Below are 17,028 nucleotides of genomic sequence, written 5' to 3'. Positions count from 1 at the left end.
CACGCCTCGAGCCCTTCCTCTCTCCGGACACCCGCCTTCCACACTGGGTGTGTCAAGTCAAGGGTGTCTGTAGCACTCAGTCTTCAAGTCAGGATGCCCAGCTACCCCTATGACGCTGTTCCACACTGAGAGTTGAAAAGCAGCCGGGTGTGGTGCCACATGCCTTTAATCCCAGCAATTGAGAGACAGAGGCAGGTGGGTCTCTGTGAGTTTGAGGCTAGCCTGGTCTACATAGTGAAACCATCAAGGGCGTCTACGGCACTGAGATCCCCCTGCTCTCCCCTGCCTCTGGCCCTACGTAGCACAGACAGTTGCTTGCTTGTGTGTAACAGCAGTGTAGACAATGGTCAGATGCCAGCTCTCCTAGGGCCTGCCTCTGTGCTTGCCTTCAGGAACGCAGACCCCTACCACACACCACAGTGCCCAGGACTAGGCATCCGGGGCATCACCTCTAGCTCTAGATCCCTACTGGGGTATTTCGGGACTCACATGGGGTCACCCATGCATCTTAGTTTAGGGCCTGATGAGAAACAGATACTACCTGGATGGCACCAGGGACCTTTCAATAAGCCACAGAGTTCCCATGGCGCGCTTCCGTTCTTACAGCTGTCAGGGACCCCACCTTTCTAAGAGCAACCCACAGCCCTAGCCCTCGCCATGCCCGAGTATCTGTGCTTTGCCTCTGCACACAGGCTCTGGGGGCTCCTCCGGGGTCCCAAGCCTTGGGCCAGCACGCCCTTGGCCCCCTCTGAGCCCCACAGTTTCTGGCTTCACAGCCATTACGTTGTCTGAGGTCATAGCGCTGTTTGCAGGTTCGCTGCTTCCTATCAGGATACCCTCTGGAACCTGCCTGGAAAAAACCTCGGCAATACATGTACAGTGGGGATTGGGTTTTTGTTTTTTCTGTGACAGGGTTTCTCTGTGTAGCTCTGGCTGTCCTGGAACTCTCTCTGTAGACCAGGCTGGCCTCGAACTCAGAAATCCACCTGCCTCTGCCTCCCAAGTGCTGGGATTAAAGGCGTGCGCCACCACCACCCGGCCTCTGTGTTCTTCAAAGTGTTCTTTTTCCAAAATAGTGAACTCCTTCCATGCTGGCCTGGTTTTAAGCACCAGGAGTATAGGAACCCTCACCCCCCCAAACAAACATCCACCAGGGAGCACCTCAAAGCATGCAGAAGTGACTTTAATTTCAGGTCACAGGGTGCCCTTGCATCTCTGCAAAGACCAGGGCCATCTGCATGCTGAGTCCTGCCAGCCCAGCCGGAACCTGCAAGCTCTCGGTCCCGCCAGCCCAGCCCTCTCAGAACAGAGCGGCCACTGGTGCAAGGCCCAGCCGGTGGGTGGGGTTGGGTGGGGGCCAGTGCTATGCTGTCCACCCTTCCTGGACCACCTGGAGTCAGGAAGAGAAGGGCGGTGTCTCGGCCAATGGGCGTGACATGCTCTGGATGGCCCACTGCAGGATGCCGTCGAAGGAATGCTGGGAGAAAGGGACACAGGAGGTTAGAGCAGCGGGACCTCCTTCCTCAGAGCCATCTTGACATGAAGCCATCACCCAAGCTGACCCTCTAATTCAAGGTGGGGGACTGAGAGCCCTTTCTCCAGTACTCTTCTAGAGCAGCCTGGGCTTGGCTTCCTCTCCTTGGTGACTTTCTTTGTTAGATCCTTCCTCTCTGCTCAGACGTCAGACCTGCCAACAGGACTGGGAAGTCACAGAGGTGGTCCTCAGCTTTGCCCACGCCCATCCATGCTGGATCCTCTCTCTCTGTCTCTCTCTCTGTCTCTCTGTCTCTCTCTCTTGTTTCTGTAGATCTGCCTGTTCGTGGCCCACTGCCCAGGGTAGGCCTCTCTGTCCCTCAGCCAGTTGAGTCTCCCAAGTGTCAGTGGTCACTGACGAGGGCATGTGGGCTCCCAGGGTGTGGGAATGACCAAAGCAGTTTGTGCCCTTGCAATAGATGGGACCCAGGGCTGGAGATGGCTCAGCAGTTAAGAGCTCTGACTGCTCTTCCAGAGGTCCTGAATTCAATTCCCAGCAACCACATGGTGGTTCACAACCATCTAGTCTGGCATCTGATACCCTCTTCTGATATGCAGGTAGAACACTGTATACATAATAAATAAATCTTTAAAAAATATAGATGGATCCCTATTTCAGTTTCTAGAAGAATTTCTACATATGTATACATATACATATATACGTATACTGTATACATACATATATGTATATATGTATACTGTAGCTATCTTCAGACACACCAGAAGTGGGCATCAGATCCCATTACAGATGGTTGTGAGCCACCATGTTGTTGCTGGGATTTGAACTCAGGACCTCTGGAAGAGCAGTCAGTGCTCTTAACCACTGAGCCATCTCTCCAGCCCTATTCTTACTACTTTAAGTGTGTATGTACATGTGTGTGTCTGTCTATCTATATATGTTTGTGTGTCTGTGTGTATGTTTACATATGTGTGTTCCTATGTGTATATGTGTTTGTGTCTGCATGTTTCTATATGTGTGTTTGTATGTATGCGTGTGTGTGTTTGTGTGTGTGTGTATATGCATGTGTGTCTATGTGTGTGCGTGTGTTTGCATATGTGTGTGCCAATCAATGTGTATATGTGTTTGTGGCTGCATATGTTTCTATATGTGTGTGTGTGTGTATATGCGTGCACACATATGTACAGGTGTTCAAGGAAGCCAGAGGCGTCAGATCCCCTGGAGTGGAATGATAACCAGTTAAAAACCACCTGGCATGGCTGTTGGGAACCAAACGCAGGTCCTCTGCAGGAGCAATACTCTTAGATTCCTCCTGCCCCTCACTCAGGTTTTGGAGACAGGGTTTCATAATGTCATCCAGATGAGTATCCACCTCACAATCCTCCTACATCTACCTCCCAAGAACTGGGAATCAAAGACCCAGGCCACCACACTGGGCCCTACCTGTCCATCTCAAGAAGCAGAAACCTGAGTTGGGAGGGGTAAGAGAGGTCCCCTGAAAGACCCTACCAGCCTCTCCCAAAGGTCAACGGCTTAAAACCCCCTGGCTCTGAGGCCCTGAGGACAGCAGGACTCCCAGATGTGAGGCTCCTGGCGAGAGAAGGGAACAGGGAGGGGACCAGCACCCTCCATGGAAATGCTAATGCATGAACTCACAGCTCTGGGAAGAGCAGCTATGGAGGCAGGGGAACACTGGTTTGCTGGGTGCTGCCTGACTGGGGGCAGCAAAGAATCAGCACAGCCTAGACTAGGTGACATATTACCTCATTCAGGAGGGACTCCAGGTCGTCCCTGTGTAGCACAGGGTCATGACTAGCAGAGTCGTCCCCTCCCTGGAACCAAAGCAGAGAGTCAGAAGTCAACCCAACTCAGCAGCAGGACTCCAGTTTGTGGGGGGCAGCAGCCTGTACCCCACCATGGAGCAGACTCACACCTAGTTCCTCAGACTGGGGACACGGGCAGGGTGGGGGCAATCTCCCTGACCTATATACTGCCTGTGGACCCCAAAGACACACAGTGGCCAGGACCCAGCCAGTGTCTGTCTCTGCTTTCACCGGTCACATGGACTGTACTTAGTTGGACCTGTCCTGGCCATAGTGACAGAGCTCCAGTCAGGGAGTGGCGGCTCCGTCAGGAGTTCACAGTGAAGCCAGTAGAAGCCTCCATTGCTCAATCCTCTTCTTCCTTCTACCACTTTCACTTGCCCATTTTCCCTGTTTGTGGCTAGACTCTAGAACAGTGTTTCTCAATCTTCCCAACGCTTCCACCCTTTAATACAGTTCCTCAGGATGGGATGACTTCCCCCACCACCACCACAGTAAAATTATTTTTATTGCTACTTTGTAACTGCAGTTTTGCTACTGTTACGAATCCCAAATATCAGATATTTCCCCACAGTCTTGGGCCATCCTGTGAAAAGATGATTTGACACTAAAGGTTGAGGATCACTGCTTTAAAGGATCAGCAAAGTTTGTCCCATGCTTTCCTGGGCCCTCCAGCAGGAGGATCAATAGGTTCTGATGCAGCCTCCCAGATGGTTCTCAGTCCCGCTAAGGTCAACCTGCAACTAAGGGCCCAGATTCATCAGGGAGAGCTGGGATCTAGCACGGAGCTATGCATACACTCTGTCGCCCTGTGTAACACATCTACACAAGATCTCTCCCTTCTACCCATGAACACAAGGGGGACAGCTAGGGGCCCCAGCCTGGGCCCATGCCTGTCTCAGCACTACCGTGGAGTGGCAAATAACTGGAGGTGGATACTGCCCTTCCTTCTTTGGCCTCAGATCTCCAGACAAAGCTCAGTCCCTGCCCAGTGAGTAAAAATGGAGGGGAAGTAGAGGTCCACCTGGGTAAGGACTTGGGTAGATGGTTCTCAGGGTCATCGAAAGTCAGCCGCTTTGTTTGCTATTACTAACTGGAGTGTCTCTCTCTCTCTCTCTCTCTCTCTCTCTCTCTCTCTCTCTCTCTCTCTCTCTCTCTCTCTCTGTGTGTGTGTGTGTGGGGGGGGGTTGGGGTGGAGTAGGTGCTTCTGTGTCCCAGGCAACTTTCAGCTAGCAGCTTTCTCCTTCCTCCTTGTTTGGGCCAGGGTTTTTTGTTGTCTACTCCAGGCTATCTGACACACCTGGGAGTCTCCTGTCTACACCTCCCATCACCCAGAAGGGACACTGGGATTGCAGCCTCAAGCCATCACACCTGGTCTCATGTGGGTTCTTTGGCTTTTTGGCTTTTTTTTTTTTTCCAAGACAGGGTTTCTCTGTGTAGCCCTGGCTGTCCTGGAACTCACTCTGTAGACCAGGCTGGCCTTGAACTCAGAAATCCACCTGCCTCTGCCTCCCAAGTGCTGGGATTACAGGCATGCGCCACCACTGTCCGGCGCTCCCAGCCCTTCTGATAGCTGTTTTCCAATTTCAGCAGAGGATCTGGCCCCCTAGGTGTCTCCCAGTGGTCTTGTTTTGAATTAAGCCAATTGTCCTTAGTTCCAGAGCTCCCTGATCAGAGCTCCGAAGTCCATGGACTCCCAGGAACCCAGTACCAACAGTGAGTTCATAGCTTTGGAAGGTTTCCCTTTAAAATACTTGATTTTGTCTAGACAGAGTTTCACTGCATAGCCTTAACTGAGCTGGAAGTCACTATGTAGACCAGACTGGACTCTAACTTATAGACTTTACTGCTGAGTGCTGGGGCTAAAGTCCTTCCCTATCACATCCAGCCTTTCCCTTTTAAATAGATCCAAATTATCAGAATAAGTTGTCTGTTTATTGAAAAACACCTTATAAGATATAAAAGTAATTGGGGAGCTGGAATTGGTGACACACACCTTTGATCTGAACACTAGTCTTAAAACAAGGGCTGGAGAGATGGCTCAGCTGTTAAGAGCACTCACTGGCTGCTTTTTCAAAGGTCCTGAGTTCAATTCCCAGCAACCACATGTTGGCTCACAGCCATCTGTAATGGAATCCGATGCCCTCTCCTGGTGCTGTCTGAAGACAGCTACAGTGTACTCACATACATGAAATAAATAAATCTTTAAAAAAATAAAATAACCGGGCGATGGTGGTGCACGCCTGTAATTCCAGCACTCTGGGAGGCAGAGGCAGGCGGATTTCTGAGTTTGAGGCCAGCCTGGTCTACAGAGTGAGTTCCAGGACAGCCAGGGCTACACAGAGAATTCCTGTCTCAACAAAACCAAAAACAATCCAAAAGACCAAAAAAAAATTTTTTTTAAAGGATTGCTTTTAAAAAAATAAGCAAACAAAAAAAGTCCAGGAATAGACTCAGATGCTTGGGAGGCAGAGGTAGGTGGATCTGTGGATCTCTGAGTTTCAAGTCAGCCTGGTCTATAGAGTGAGTTCCAGACAGCCAGAAATCTGTAGTGAAACCCCACCTCAAAAAACAAAACAAAACAAAAACAAAAATCAAAAACCAACTAACAACCACCACCCACCACCGCCAAATCCCCCAAACCCAACCTAACAAAAAGTAATAGGACACACGGTTATCGGATATGGGTTTAAATTTTCTTCCAATCCCACAGGGTCTCACCCGGACTGACCATACACTGACCTTGGCAAGGCCAGGTGCTGGTCGGGGCACAGAGGTGGGTACAGCCCCGCCCGGTGTGCCTGGCGCGGGAGTCGGGTCTGCGGAGCAGGACTTGCAGCGGAGATTGGTCCTGTCAGGGTGGGGGGTCGGGAAAGCTCACTGGTTCGGAGAACCTTCGGGGTGGGTGGGGTCGTTGGCTACTCTCCCACCCGTGCCCCCTTACTCACCCCGGTCGGGCAGCGGCCGTCGGGAAGTGGCAGCGCCAGTGGAAGGCAGCGGCACAGTGTGTGCACCGCAGCACGTCGGTTCCGTTACCGCACACACCGCATCGGGCGCTCGGTGCGGGACCCTGCAGGAGCAACACGGGTGGCAACCCAGCCTGTGTCCTGCTCATCCTATACCCTACCTGCTCGGGTTAACTGGGAGACCTCATGGTTTCAAGTCGCGAGTGGGACTGCAAGCTCTGAAGCCTTGATGTCCGGAGGGGACAGGGGTGACCTTATGTCAAAAAGCAGCCTCTCAAGCTGCGTTTCACTGGCCAGTCTATCCAGCTCGGATCCCACCAACTGGAGGACCCCGGAAAAGCTTTGGAGGAGGGAGGAGGGGAGGACTGTGGGAGGGGGTGACCAGGAGGAGGGCAGTGAGCAGGTTGTAAAGTGAATACGTAAAAAAAAAATAAATTAAAGGGGGTGGGGTGGATTATTACCCAGATAACCAAGCTAAACCTGTCTGTCTGTCTGTCTGTCTGTCTGTCTGCCTTCCCTCCTTCCTTTCTTTCTAATTCACTATTTATTAGTGGTTGTGGGCATGGAGATCAGAGGACCACTTGCAGACTAAGTATCTCCACCACGTGAGTCTTGGGAATCCAACTCAGGTCCTCCATCTTGGCCTCAAGCCCTTTTACCTGCTGAGCCATCTTGAAGGCCCAGCTGGATTTGGGGAACATCAGGGTTGTGTGGCAGGGCTGAGACCTATGCAGGAGGCACTCCCCTCCCCCAGATGCTCTCCCCATAGACCCTGTGCCTGCTGTTATATGAATAAATTTCTTTTGCCAGAGTCCTCCTCTGAGCCCAGGAATGCTGGACTAATTCCTAGCCCCTGGGAGTCCACCAGAGGTCCTGTTTGGGGCTTACAACTGTCCTGTAGGTCCAGAAACTCCCAGAAGACAGCACCCAGGCCCCAGGGGTCCCCATCACTCACCAGCTGCCCCTCAGTCCCAGCACTCAGTAGAGGGCATAGTGCTGAAGGCTCCAGCAGAGGGGCTGTAGAAGGTGGGGCCAGCAGGTTCACATACGTGATGGCAGCATCGGAGCTGGCTGGGAGCTCCCTGGTCGGGGCCCTGGTTTTCTCTGAAGCTGCCCTCAGTCCCAGGAGGATCTGGATTCAAGGGTGGTTGGCCCTCAGGGGCCACAGAGCACCACTCAGCACCAACTAGGAGCCGGGTCTGGGTTGCTGTGGTAGGTCTGAGGTTGGAAAGGCCTGATAGAGGCTTAAGAGATGGCTTGGGGGCTGAGAGCACTGGCTGCTCTTCCAAAGGACCCGGGTTCAAGTCCCAGCACCCGCGTGGGCAGCTTACAACTGTCTGTGACACCTTCACACAGGCATACAGGCAGGCAAAACACCAATAAACATAAAATAAAAATGAAATTTTTAAAAGGTTTATTTTTATATGTAAGTGCACTGTATCTGTCTTCAGATACCCCAGAAGAGGGCATCAGATCTCATTACAGGTGGTCATGAGCCACCATGTGGTTGCTGGGATTTGAACTCAGGACCTTTGGAAGAGCAGAAAGGGCTCTTAACCGCTGAGCCATCTCTCCAGCCCAATAAATTTTTAAAAAAAAGAAGAAAAGGCTGGGTGTGTGACTGGTTCAAAGGCTCTCAGCAAAAGCTTCAATTCTTAGTCTTAGTCCTGGGTTTCTAACAGGAGAGCTACCAAGTCTTTCAGAGAATATTAGCAGTGGTGAAGCAGGAGGGACAGAGCCAGCTTGGGAAGCTGTCCTAAATCCCTTGGCCCCTCAACTCCACAGAGAATTCACCAGAAAGGCTATTCTGGCGGGAACAGAGCATGACGCTAAAACCAGGGCATGCAGGACTCACAGGAGAAGCCAGGAAATAGGACTGTAGAGAGGCAGAGGGAAGGAAGGGGTGACCCAATATGGACATACCGGGGTCTCTGCAGGTGGCTCCAGAGGCCTGGACTCCTCAGGCTGGGACAGGTTCTGCTGGACTCTGCCCTGGAGGCAGCAGGAGCATCTCCAGGGGCCACTGTACAGGAGGCCACTAGTCACAGGCATGCTGGACAAAGCAGAAACCAGAGATCCCTTCCCCCCAGAACTGCACAGCAGAGATGACTTGAGAACCCTCCCTGTTACCATGCTCATTCACAGTTGGGAAGCCAAACCTGGCAATAAGAGTTGGGTACCACAAGGGAAGTTCAGTAGGATGTGGGTTATTTACCCAGAGTCAGGGTCCCTAGAGTGCTTCTCTGCTAATGTATTTTTAAAGATTTATTTATTTATTGTATATAAGTAAATAAGTGACATTGTAGCTGACTTCATATACCTTAGAAGAGGGCATCAGATCTTATTACAGATAGTTGTGAGCCATTATGTGGTTGCTGGGATTTGAACTCATGACCTTTGGAAGAATAGTCAGTGCTCTTATCCTCTGAGCCATCTCTCTAGCCCTGCTAATTTTTTTAAAAGGTTTTTGTTTGTTTGTTTTTTTGTTTTTTTTTATTTGTTTTTTTCGAGACAGGGTTTCTCTGTATAGCCCTGGCTGTCCTGGAGCTCACTCTGTAGACCAGGCTGGCCTCGAACTCAGAAATCCACCTGCCTCTGCCTCCCAGAGTGCTGGGATTACAGGTGTGCACCACCACTGCCCGGCTTAAAGGTTTATTTATTTTATGTGTATGAGTACACTGTAGCCATCTTCAGACACACCAGAAAAGGGCATCAGATTCCATTACAGATGGTTGTGAGCCACCATGTGGTTGCTGGGAATTGAACTCAGGACCTCTGGAAGAGCAGTCAGTGCTCTTAACCACTGAGCCATCGCTCCAGCCCTCTCTGCTAATTCTGAAGAACACTCTATGCCCAGAACCCTTCAGCACCAGTGCCTGCTTGTCATAGGCCTGGCCTCACTGTGGGCTCCCTCAGCCTCACTGTTTCAATCCTCAGTGCACAAAGGGTCCTGTAGGGATGGGTCAGTGGGGGAGGAGAAGGACCCTGGTGGAAGAGGATCAGAGAGTCAGAGCTCAGGCTAGCCCCCACAGACTGTTGCATACCCTTAGAACAGAGGGCTGTGCAGCCAGTAATGGGGTAGCAGCATATCTTTGTGGGAGTGAGATTTGGGGGCAGCGGGATGTAGAAAAAGGCCTGTGTCCAAATGTAGCCACCTTTTTCCTGGGGACATCATGTGATGGCTGCCTTTTGGCCTGTTGGCCTTGAGTGGGCCATGTAGCAGGGAACAGAGATAGGTTTCAGTAGGTCCAGAGAATCCTATCATTCCACAGATCTTCCTGAAGGGCCCTGACTGTCCTCTGTGGAGGCTGTCAGGCTCCCTCAAGGTCAGCGGATAAGGATGGTGGTGGGTCAGGGTGTCCAGGGCATAAGTAGCCAGCAGGGATGGAGGGGGGTCTGCTCACCTGGGGATCTCCTGCAGAGGTGGGGACAGGCAAGCCAGGTGGAAGGCCCGGGGACAGCCGTCACAGCAGATGAGCTCACCTCCGTCGTGGCACACCGCACACTCATCCTCGTTCTTCTGACCAGGCAAGAGGGGCCCAGAGTGGAACACAGCGCCTGCCCGCCTGAGGGACCCACTTGGGACAATACTCGCCGCTAGGGACTGATTCCCAGGCTCCCTCTGGGCTCTCTCCTTAGCCGCTGCCCGAGCTCTGCAATGTCTCTGCGGTACCATGTCTCACACAGACTTAGGGGTTGTCCTTCTCAGCAAGGAGTGCTGGGCACCAGGCAGTTCCCAATGGAAAAACTCTGCTAATTAGTATTGCAGTCTCAAACCGGGTGGTGGTGGCACACGCCTGTGATCCCAGTACTCGAAAGGCAGAGTTCGAGGCCAGCCTGGTCTACAGAGTGAGTTCCAAGACAGCCAGGGCTATACAGAGAAACTGTCTCGGAGAAAAAAAAAATCCAAAAAACAAAACAAAACAAAAAGATTGAAGTCCCACCATGACAGGATAGCCTCTGGGCTCAACGCAATCTGGGGACTCACTGCATTAACAGGATTTCTCCCTCTTTGACCTTGTCTGGGAATTCTAAGCCCCCCCCCCCCCAGACCTCTACCTGAGGAATGTCACGTAGCCTCAGTTAGAGTCCAGGACCAACTTCCTTTCTCCTGATAAAGCTCCTGTTCACCCAGCACCTGAGATCCCTGAAATGTTTCTCCTTGCTAATGAGACATTTCAGGCGCCCTGAGCCCCGAGGCAATGACCTTTGTGCATCCTGGATGTTCCTACCCTCAGATCCCCAAAACATTATAAGCCTTGAATCACCCTAAGTAAAGTTGATCTGCCTCCCAATAGCTGGTCCCGGTGCAGTCTGGGCCCTCAACCCACTAGAGTGGGGAGACCCACAGTTCCCTAGGTTGACCACCACGCACCTAATAAGGCAGCACGTGCGTGGGCCCATGGGGTTTCCTGTTAGCCCTGGGTACCTCCTGTCCTTCCCCCATTCCCTACCTCATGCTTTCATCAGGATGGAAGGAATTCTGAGTCTGGATACCACCTCCTCAAGAAGCTCCCAGCTGCCAGGCTGTGCTGGCTCACACGGTGACCACCACAGACATGGGAATATTTCCACAGGCCCCCAATAACCAGGGCACTTTTGTGGAACAGGGCAGAACTGGACCTTTCAACCCTTGATGTCCGGGGCCAGCAGAGTACCTGACTCTGAGGTGTTGGGCCCACTAATCAATGATTGCAGGCACAACCACATCAGTGGTGCTAGGGAGGAGAGGATGCCTTTGATGTCTGCCCTCAGAGAATTCTCATCCTCAGGCTTTATCCACATCCCTACCCTACCCCCAGGCTAAGATGCTTTTTGTTGTCTAAACAGGATGTGTAATTTTTTTGTTTTGTTTGTTTTCCCTTTTAAAAAAAGATTTATTTATTATTATATGTAAGTACACTGTTGCTGTCTTTAGATACACCAGAAGAGGGCATCAGATCTCATTACGGATGGTCATAAGCTACCCTGTGGTTGCTGGGATTTGAACTCAGGACCTTCAAAAGAGCAGTCAGTGCTCTTAACCCCTGAGCCTTCTCTCCAGCCCTGTTTCTCAGCAGCCCTGTTTTTAAGACAGGGTTTCTCAATCTAGCCCTGGATGTCCCAGAACTCTGTAGACCAGGCTAGCCTCGAATTCACAGTGATCTACCTGCCTCTGCCTCCCAAGGGCTGGGATTAAAGGCATGTGCCACCCAGCTGAAAGTGTGATTTTTGAAAGCATCTCACCTGCTGTGACTAATTTGAAATTCCCCAATATGCATCGCATCGTTGGAAAGAAAACTTCCAAGAAAGAGGAAACAGAGAGGAAGTGGAAGACAAGGGAGCCGCCCTCCATGCCCTGGACACGCCCTCCATGCCCTCTTCTTGGGACTTACCTGGTGAACCTGGGGCTCACTGGGGAGGGGTGGAAGGGGAGGGACCGCACACTGCTGGCCCGCTTTCTGCTCATCTCTACCCTATGAGAGACACAGTCATAATGAGGTAGAAGATCCACATGGCCACCAGTAGCACCAAGTATCTCTAGGAAGCAAATCCCAACCTCCAGGAAGAACTCCTGGCTATTGTGTGGGGGAGGGAAGGCTATGGAAGGAAGGTCCGGCTCCCCCAAAAATGGACATGTTGGGTAAGGCTTACTGGTAGGGTGACCTGGGCTCCTTTGGCTCGGGCCACTGGCTTTAGGCTGCTACCGCCTCGGGCCTTGTTCTTCAAATTGCCGCTGGGGTCTTCGAACTTGCTGGGTGTGTAAAACTCACCCCCAACCTGGATGCACTTCTTGGATCCTCCTGGGAGAGAGACAGACTGACTGAGCTCACACCGGTGGGGGGGGGGGGGTCTGGCAGAACTGGGGCTGGGTACAGTTAGGTATTCTTTGCTGGAGACTGTACTAAGATAAACAGTGTCCTTTCTCACAAGCTCGGAACGGGACCTTATTAGAAACAGGGTCTTTGGAGATAGAGTTAAGATAATGTCATAGTTGGGCAGTGGTGACCCATGCCTTTAATCCCAGCACTTGGGAGGCAGAGGCAGGCGGATCTGTTGAGTTTGAGGCCAGCCTGATCTACAGAGTGAGTTCTAAAACAGCCAGGGCTATACCGAGAAACCCTGTCTAGAAAAACCACAAGAAAAAAAAAGTTGGGAGGTGGTGGTACACATCTTTAGTCCCAGCACTTGGGAGGCAGAAGCAGGTGGATCTCTCCGAGTTTTGAGGCCAGCCTGGTCTATTTACTACAGAGTGAGTCAGCACAGGTCAGCACAGCCAAAGCTACACAGAGAAACTGTCTCAAAAGCAAACAAACAAAACAAGCAACCAACCAAACTAAAAACAACAACAACAAAAAGATGTCATATTAGCACTTAAATCCAATGTTTTTACAAAGAAGGGTGACATCAGAGAGGCATAGTCAGACCGGAGAGAGGCTATTCCCAGAAGCAGGCATTCCGACAGCACCTCATGCTAGAGGCAACAGAAGGGACCCTCCAAAGCCCACGGAGGGCCATGTCCTGCCTGCACCTTGACTTTGGAATCTGCTGTTACAAGCCTGGGGCTTTTTTGTTCTAATAAGCCCAGAAGAGGCAGACAAGATTCTTGGGGCTGCCCTGACCAGGGCTGGCATCAGCTCCAAAGCCATTCTGGCATCCATGGTATCCAAGTCCGGTGTCCAGGACGGAGGAGATGCTATGGGGCAGAATCTGCAAGGAGGAGTGTGCCTGTCCCCAGTGCTGACCTGTTCAGATGATCCGGGTGGCGGTATAAGGAGACCCTGCTAGCCAACCAAGTAAGTAGGCAGTTGTGGGAGGAGCCTGGACAAAGAGTGAGGGGACTGGACAGGACAGAGGTCCCTGAGGCAGGGCAGTAGGATGTGGCGGGCTGTCTTGGGTGAGCACTATGGTCTCTTGAGAGAATCGGAGCACACAGGGAAACTTAGGATGTCCCCTGTGACTAGCAGCACCCACTGATGTGGAAGAGGCGTCATTGCACAGCCGAATGTGACCGTGAACCACCGGCCTGATAAAAGATCCCCCCATGCAGGGGGCCTTCCACATCGGCACTGGGCTCCAAAGCCAGCAGATCTGCATGTAGCACACTGGCTGCCTTGCCCTCAGCGGCGGCCGGCCGTAGCTGCTCTAGAAGCACTTCCTTCCGTTTTGAAAGCCCGGGTCTCCCTGACAGACAGCCTGCTTCCATGCCTTTACCTGCCTCAAACACCTGCTGGATAAGGATCCCTTCCACGGCCCCTCGGGTTCCTGGGACATCCCCGGAGGCCACGGTCACAGCTCTCTGGACGGATGCTGCCACGGTCTGTATTCCTGGAGAGGGTCCAACACAAGTAGACGCACGTGCATGAGCACAAGGATGCGGGGACAGCAGCGTTGGTCGGGTAGAACCCAATGGTAGATTGACAAGAATCTCATGGTGGCATGGGACCTGCGCTGTTCTGGGGCATGGAGTTCCTAGGCCATCTGGGGGTGAGGACCAGGAAGCACAGGTGTATGGTGGGTGTGGTCAAGGTTGGGCCCAGCTGAGGAGCAGGGATAGTGAGCCACAAGGATGTGGCTATGTTTCTGGGCTGGCTGGAAGATTGGGAGCATTAGAACGGGCAGAGGTCTGGGAGGAGACAGGCAGGGCATTGTGGATGAGTTAGTGACAAGACAGTTGGATTTAAGGACTCCCTATCTTTCTCTGGCTTTGCCATCCAGCTGAGGGCAATGGGATCAGATCCCCTCCAATCTCCACTCTTGGCCTCACTCACCGTTTCCCAGAGGGAGGCGCTGTGACTCCAGGTTGCCCTCTGGCTTCTTAGGGGGCTTGGCCTTTGGGTGGGAGCCTGTGAAGGGGAGGTAGAGGCAGCCTCGCCCACCTTTCTGGGCTGGGGTGGTGTTAATGGGTCCAGCGTATAAAGTGAGGTTGGGGAGAGAGTGCACCTGGGAAAGGTCAAATCAAGGGTTCTCTGACGCCCTGAGGATTCTTAAGCTGTGCTGGGCTGTTTCCTTCTTTAACTAAAGGAAATCAAAACCACCTGCCTGCCTCACCACCCAGGACCTCAGCCATCAGGACAGTAAGACGCTGAGAGGCTGTGGGCCTCCTCCAATGCTCAGGTCTGAGGGCTCAGAGGTGACTCTGTAACTCTAGCAGGCTGGCCTTGGGGTGGTGGTCAGTAAGACAGATGCTCCTGAGAGCCGGCTGCGGGGTGGGGCCCAGCAACCTGGCTAGCTCCTCTTGAGTACCTGGGCTGGAGATGCTCTTTGAGGGCAGAGTTGCAGGTGGGGCGGCTCGAGGCTCCTCTAGGGCTCTTCTCTTGGTGGGGGGTCTGGGCGGCAGTATCGAGGCCTTGGGACCAGCAAGGGGCTTCCTCCCTTTCCGGGGCTGGCTTAGGTCCACATCTGTAGCCCAGGGGCAGGAACAATGGTCCTGTCTTAAAGCCTTATTTTCAGGGTGAGCACTAGAACAGGTTACTCTTGAGGAAGAGGGAGAGCAGACCTCTGCCCGGGTTCTAGCGATTCCCTGGAAATGCGTCCCGACTTATAGCCACATGCCCGATGCGATTGGCTGAGTATTAGCTCCAGCATCGATCAGCGCAGGCCCACCTTTTGGGAAGCCTTCCAGGACGGTATGCAGGCGGCTGTACCGCTCCAGATTGTAGTCTTTAAAGAGAATCCTCCAGAAATCCAGGATGGCCCCACTGTCCCGGGTCAGGAGCCAGGACAGCAGGGCGTGGAAGGCTTGGGGGCAGCCTTCTTTCTCCTTCAGCCGGAGTGTCTCCTGCAGGGACAGCATCCCGCTACCTGTGCATAGCATTCCTCCAACGCCTGCTGCCTCTTTGGGAGAAGGGAGACCTGCCTATCCCTGCCAATACCTGAGCCCTGGGGAGTCGGGGTGCATAGGGTGTGAGATTAGGAAACTCACCTGGAACTTGACCTGGAGAGGTCTCCTGAGGAGGGCTTGGGACCACACCTTGGTTGGTAGTGGGGGAGGGTGTGGGTGTAGGACGGGTGTTGGCAGAGGTTGGGAGGGATCACCTAGGCTGTGGGTAGAGGAGTGGGGAGACTGAACGGCTCCGGGGGCGGGGCAGGAGCCCACCTGGAACTTGTCCTCTGGGACCACGTCGTGGTCGGCTAGAGCATGCAGCAGCGGAAAGGCGCTGTCTATGGCCACCGCGATCTCGGTGCGGTGCAGCCTCAGCAGGCGGCGCAGTATCCCATCTCCACCAGCCATCTTCCCCGACAGGGGCTGAGCTTCGACGCTCCCTGCCGGCCCGCGCGCGCTTCCGTTCCCTTCTCCCTTCTCCCTTCCTGGGGTGTCTTCGTGCTCTCCTGAGAGGCACCTGCGAGCGTTTATACCTGCTCCCCAGCAGCGGAAAGGCGACGTTGGCCTTGCTCAGCGACTCTGTTATACTTTCAACCAGGAAAGAGCAGAGGCTCTTGTTTAGCCTAGAACCAATCAGGACCCAGCTTGCCTGGATAGAGACTGCCCTACGGCTAGGTTCAGGAGGCCCTGGGACGCCTTCCCTGTGCGATCCAGAGCAGCTGCCTGGGTTCGGGATAGAGAAAGCAAGAAAGTTGCCCCTCCAGTCTCCCTACAGAGACTCTGTTTATGGGTTAAAAACCAGGATTGGCTGGGAAGATGGCTCAGTGGACAAATTGCCTGTGGGGGCGGCAGACAGGAACGGCTGTAGAGCGCACTGCCCAGGCAACTAGCAGAACGGACAATAATACGCTCATGGCTCAGGGGTAGAACCAGCCTCAAAATATTACGTGGAAATATAAATATAAAGGCGTGCTGGCACACGCCTTTGGTGCCAGCATAGGAGAGGTAGAGGCAGGCAGATCTCTGTAAGTTTGAGGCTAGCTTGGTCGAAAAAGTGAATTCCAGGACAGCCAGGGCTACACAGAGAAACCCTACAGAGAGAAACAGGATTTTTAAAAAAAAGGTTGCCGGGCCGTGGTGGCGCACGCCTTTAATCCCAGTACTTGGGAGGCAGAGGAGGGCAGATTTCTGAGTCTGAGGCCAGCCTGGTCTACAGAGTGAGTTCCAGGACAGCCAGGGCTACACAGAGAAACCCTGTCTCAAAAAACAAAAAACAAAAACAAACAGACAACAACAACAAAAAGGGTTAGGTGAAGAAGAATTGAAGAAAACACCCTTTACTCACCTTTAGCTCCATACATATGTACATATGCAAGCAAGAGTGTATACACACACACACATACACACAGGCACACGCATGCGCGCACACGTACACACATACATACACATGCACACACACATATACACACTCTTGTGCGCGTGCACACACATGCACACACAATGAACTTAAAAAGAGAGAGACCAGAGAAATGTCTCACTGTTAAGAGCACTTGTTGCGGGCTGGAGAGATGGCTCAGCGGTCTGATACCCTCTTCTGGTGTGTCTGAAGACAGCAATAGTATACTTACATATAATAAATAAATATTTTAAAAAAAAAAAGAGCACTTGTTGCTTTGCAGAAGACCCGGGCTTGATTCTCAAACACCCACACGACGGCTCACAACCCTTTGTAACTGCGGTTCCAGAGGATCTTACACCCTCTTTGGCTCCTGCTGGCACTACATGAATATGGTGACCAAACATACATGCAAGCAAACTACTCATGCACATAAAAGAAAATAATAAAATAACTGGGGGAGGGGGAGGGGAGGAGAAGAGGGAGGAGCCAAAATAGTGCTTCTAGCCACACCCTGGCTGTCCAGATGTGCCAGCACCTCTGAG

At 52.5% G+C, this 17,028-nt stretch overlaps 1 protein-coding gene across 8 annotated transcripts; it reads right to left on the bottom strand.

The window, feature by feature from the left end:
- Positions 1-1,205: 1,205 nt before the first annotated feature.
- On the bottom strand, positions 1,206-15,524 carry Aire (autoimmune regulator). 8 transcript variants are annotated; one of them, XM_052164243.1, is made up of 14 exons: positions 15,361-15,524; positions 14,868-15,042; positions 14,508-14,663; positions 14,033-14,107; positions 13,476-13,589; positions 11,916-12,064; positions 11,657-11,737; positions 9,686-9,801; positions 8,205-8,304; positions 7,237-7,413; positions 6,264-6,385; positions 6,058-6,166; positions 3,256-3,324; positions 1,206-1,477 (listed from the first exon to the last, which is right to left on the bottom strand). In XM_052164243.1, the coding sequence occupies exons 1-14, from the start codon at positions 15,493-15,495 to the stop codon at positions 1,397-1,399; spliced, it is 1,659 nt and encodes a 552-aa protein (XP_052020203.1). In that variant the 5' UTR covers positions 15,496-15,524; the 3' UTR covers positions 1,206-1,396. The 8 variants fall into 8 exon arrangements, with proteins under 8 accessions (XP_052020203.1, XP_052020204.1, XP_052020205.1 ...); XM_052164244.1 differs by having other exon boundaries at positions 9,686-9,798; XM_052164245.1 differs by having other exon boundaries at positions 11,928-12,064.
- Positions 15,525-17,028: the final 1,504 nt, after the last annotated feature.

This window comes from Apodemus sylvaticus, chromosome 19 (genome assembly GCF_947179515.1).
Source record: "Apodemus sylvaticus chromosome 19, mApoSyl1.1, whole genome shotgun sequence".
NCBI lineage: Eukaryota > Metazoa > Chordata > Mammalia > Rodentia > Muridae > Apodemus > Apodemus sylvaticus.
Note: the sequence above shows the minus strand (reverse complement) of the source record. Positions and strands in the feature narration are given on the sequence as shown.

What these genes read in the sequence shown, in the direction of transcription:
- Aire (XM_052164243.1), bottom strand. Translation starts at nt 15,495, where the DNA reads ATGGCTGGTGGAGATGGGATACTGCGCCGCCTGCTGAGGCTGCACCGC. An exon ending in CCAGCAGGTGTTTGAGGCAG is followed by an intron (nt 12,065 to 13,475) that starts GTAAAGGCATGG and finishes TCTCTCTCCCAG; the next exon opens with GAGGATCCAAGAAGTGCATC. An exon ending in TGGAGTCCCTCCTGAATGAG is followed by an intron (nt 1,478 to 3,255) that starts GTAATATGTCAC and finishes CCTTTCTCCCAG; the next exon opens with CATTCCTTCGACGGCATCCT.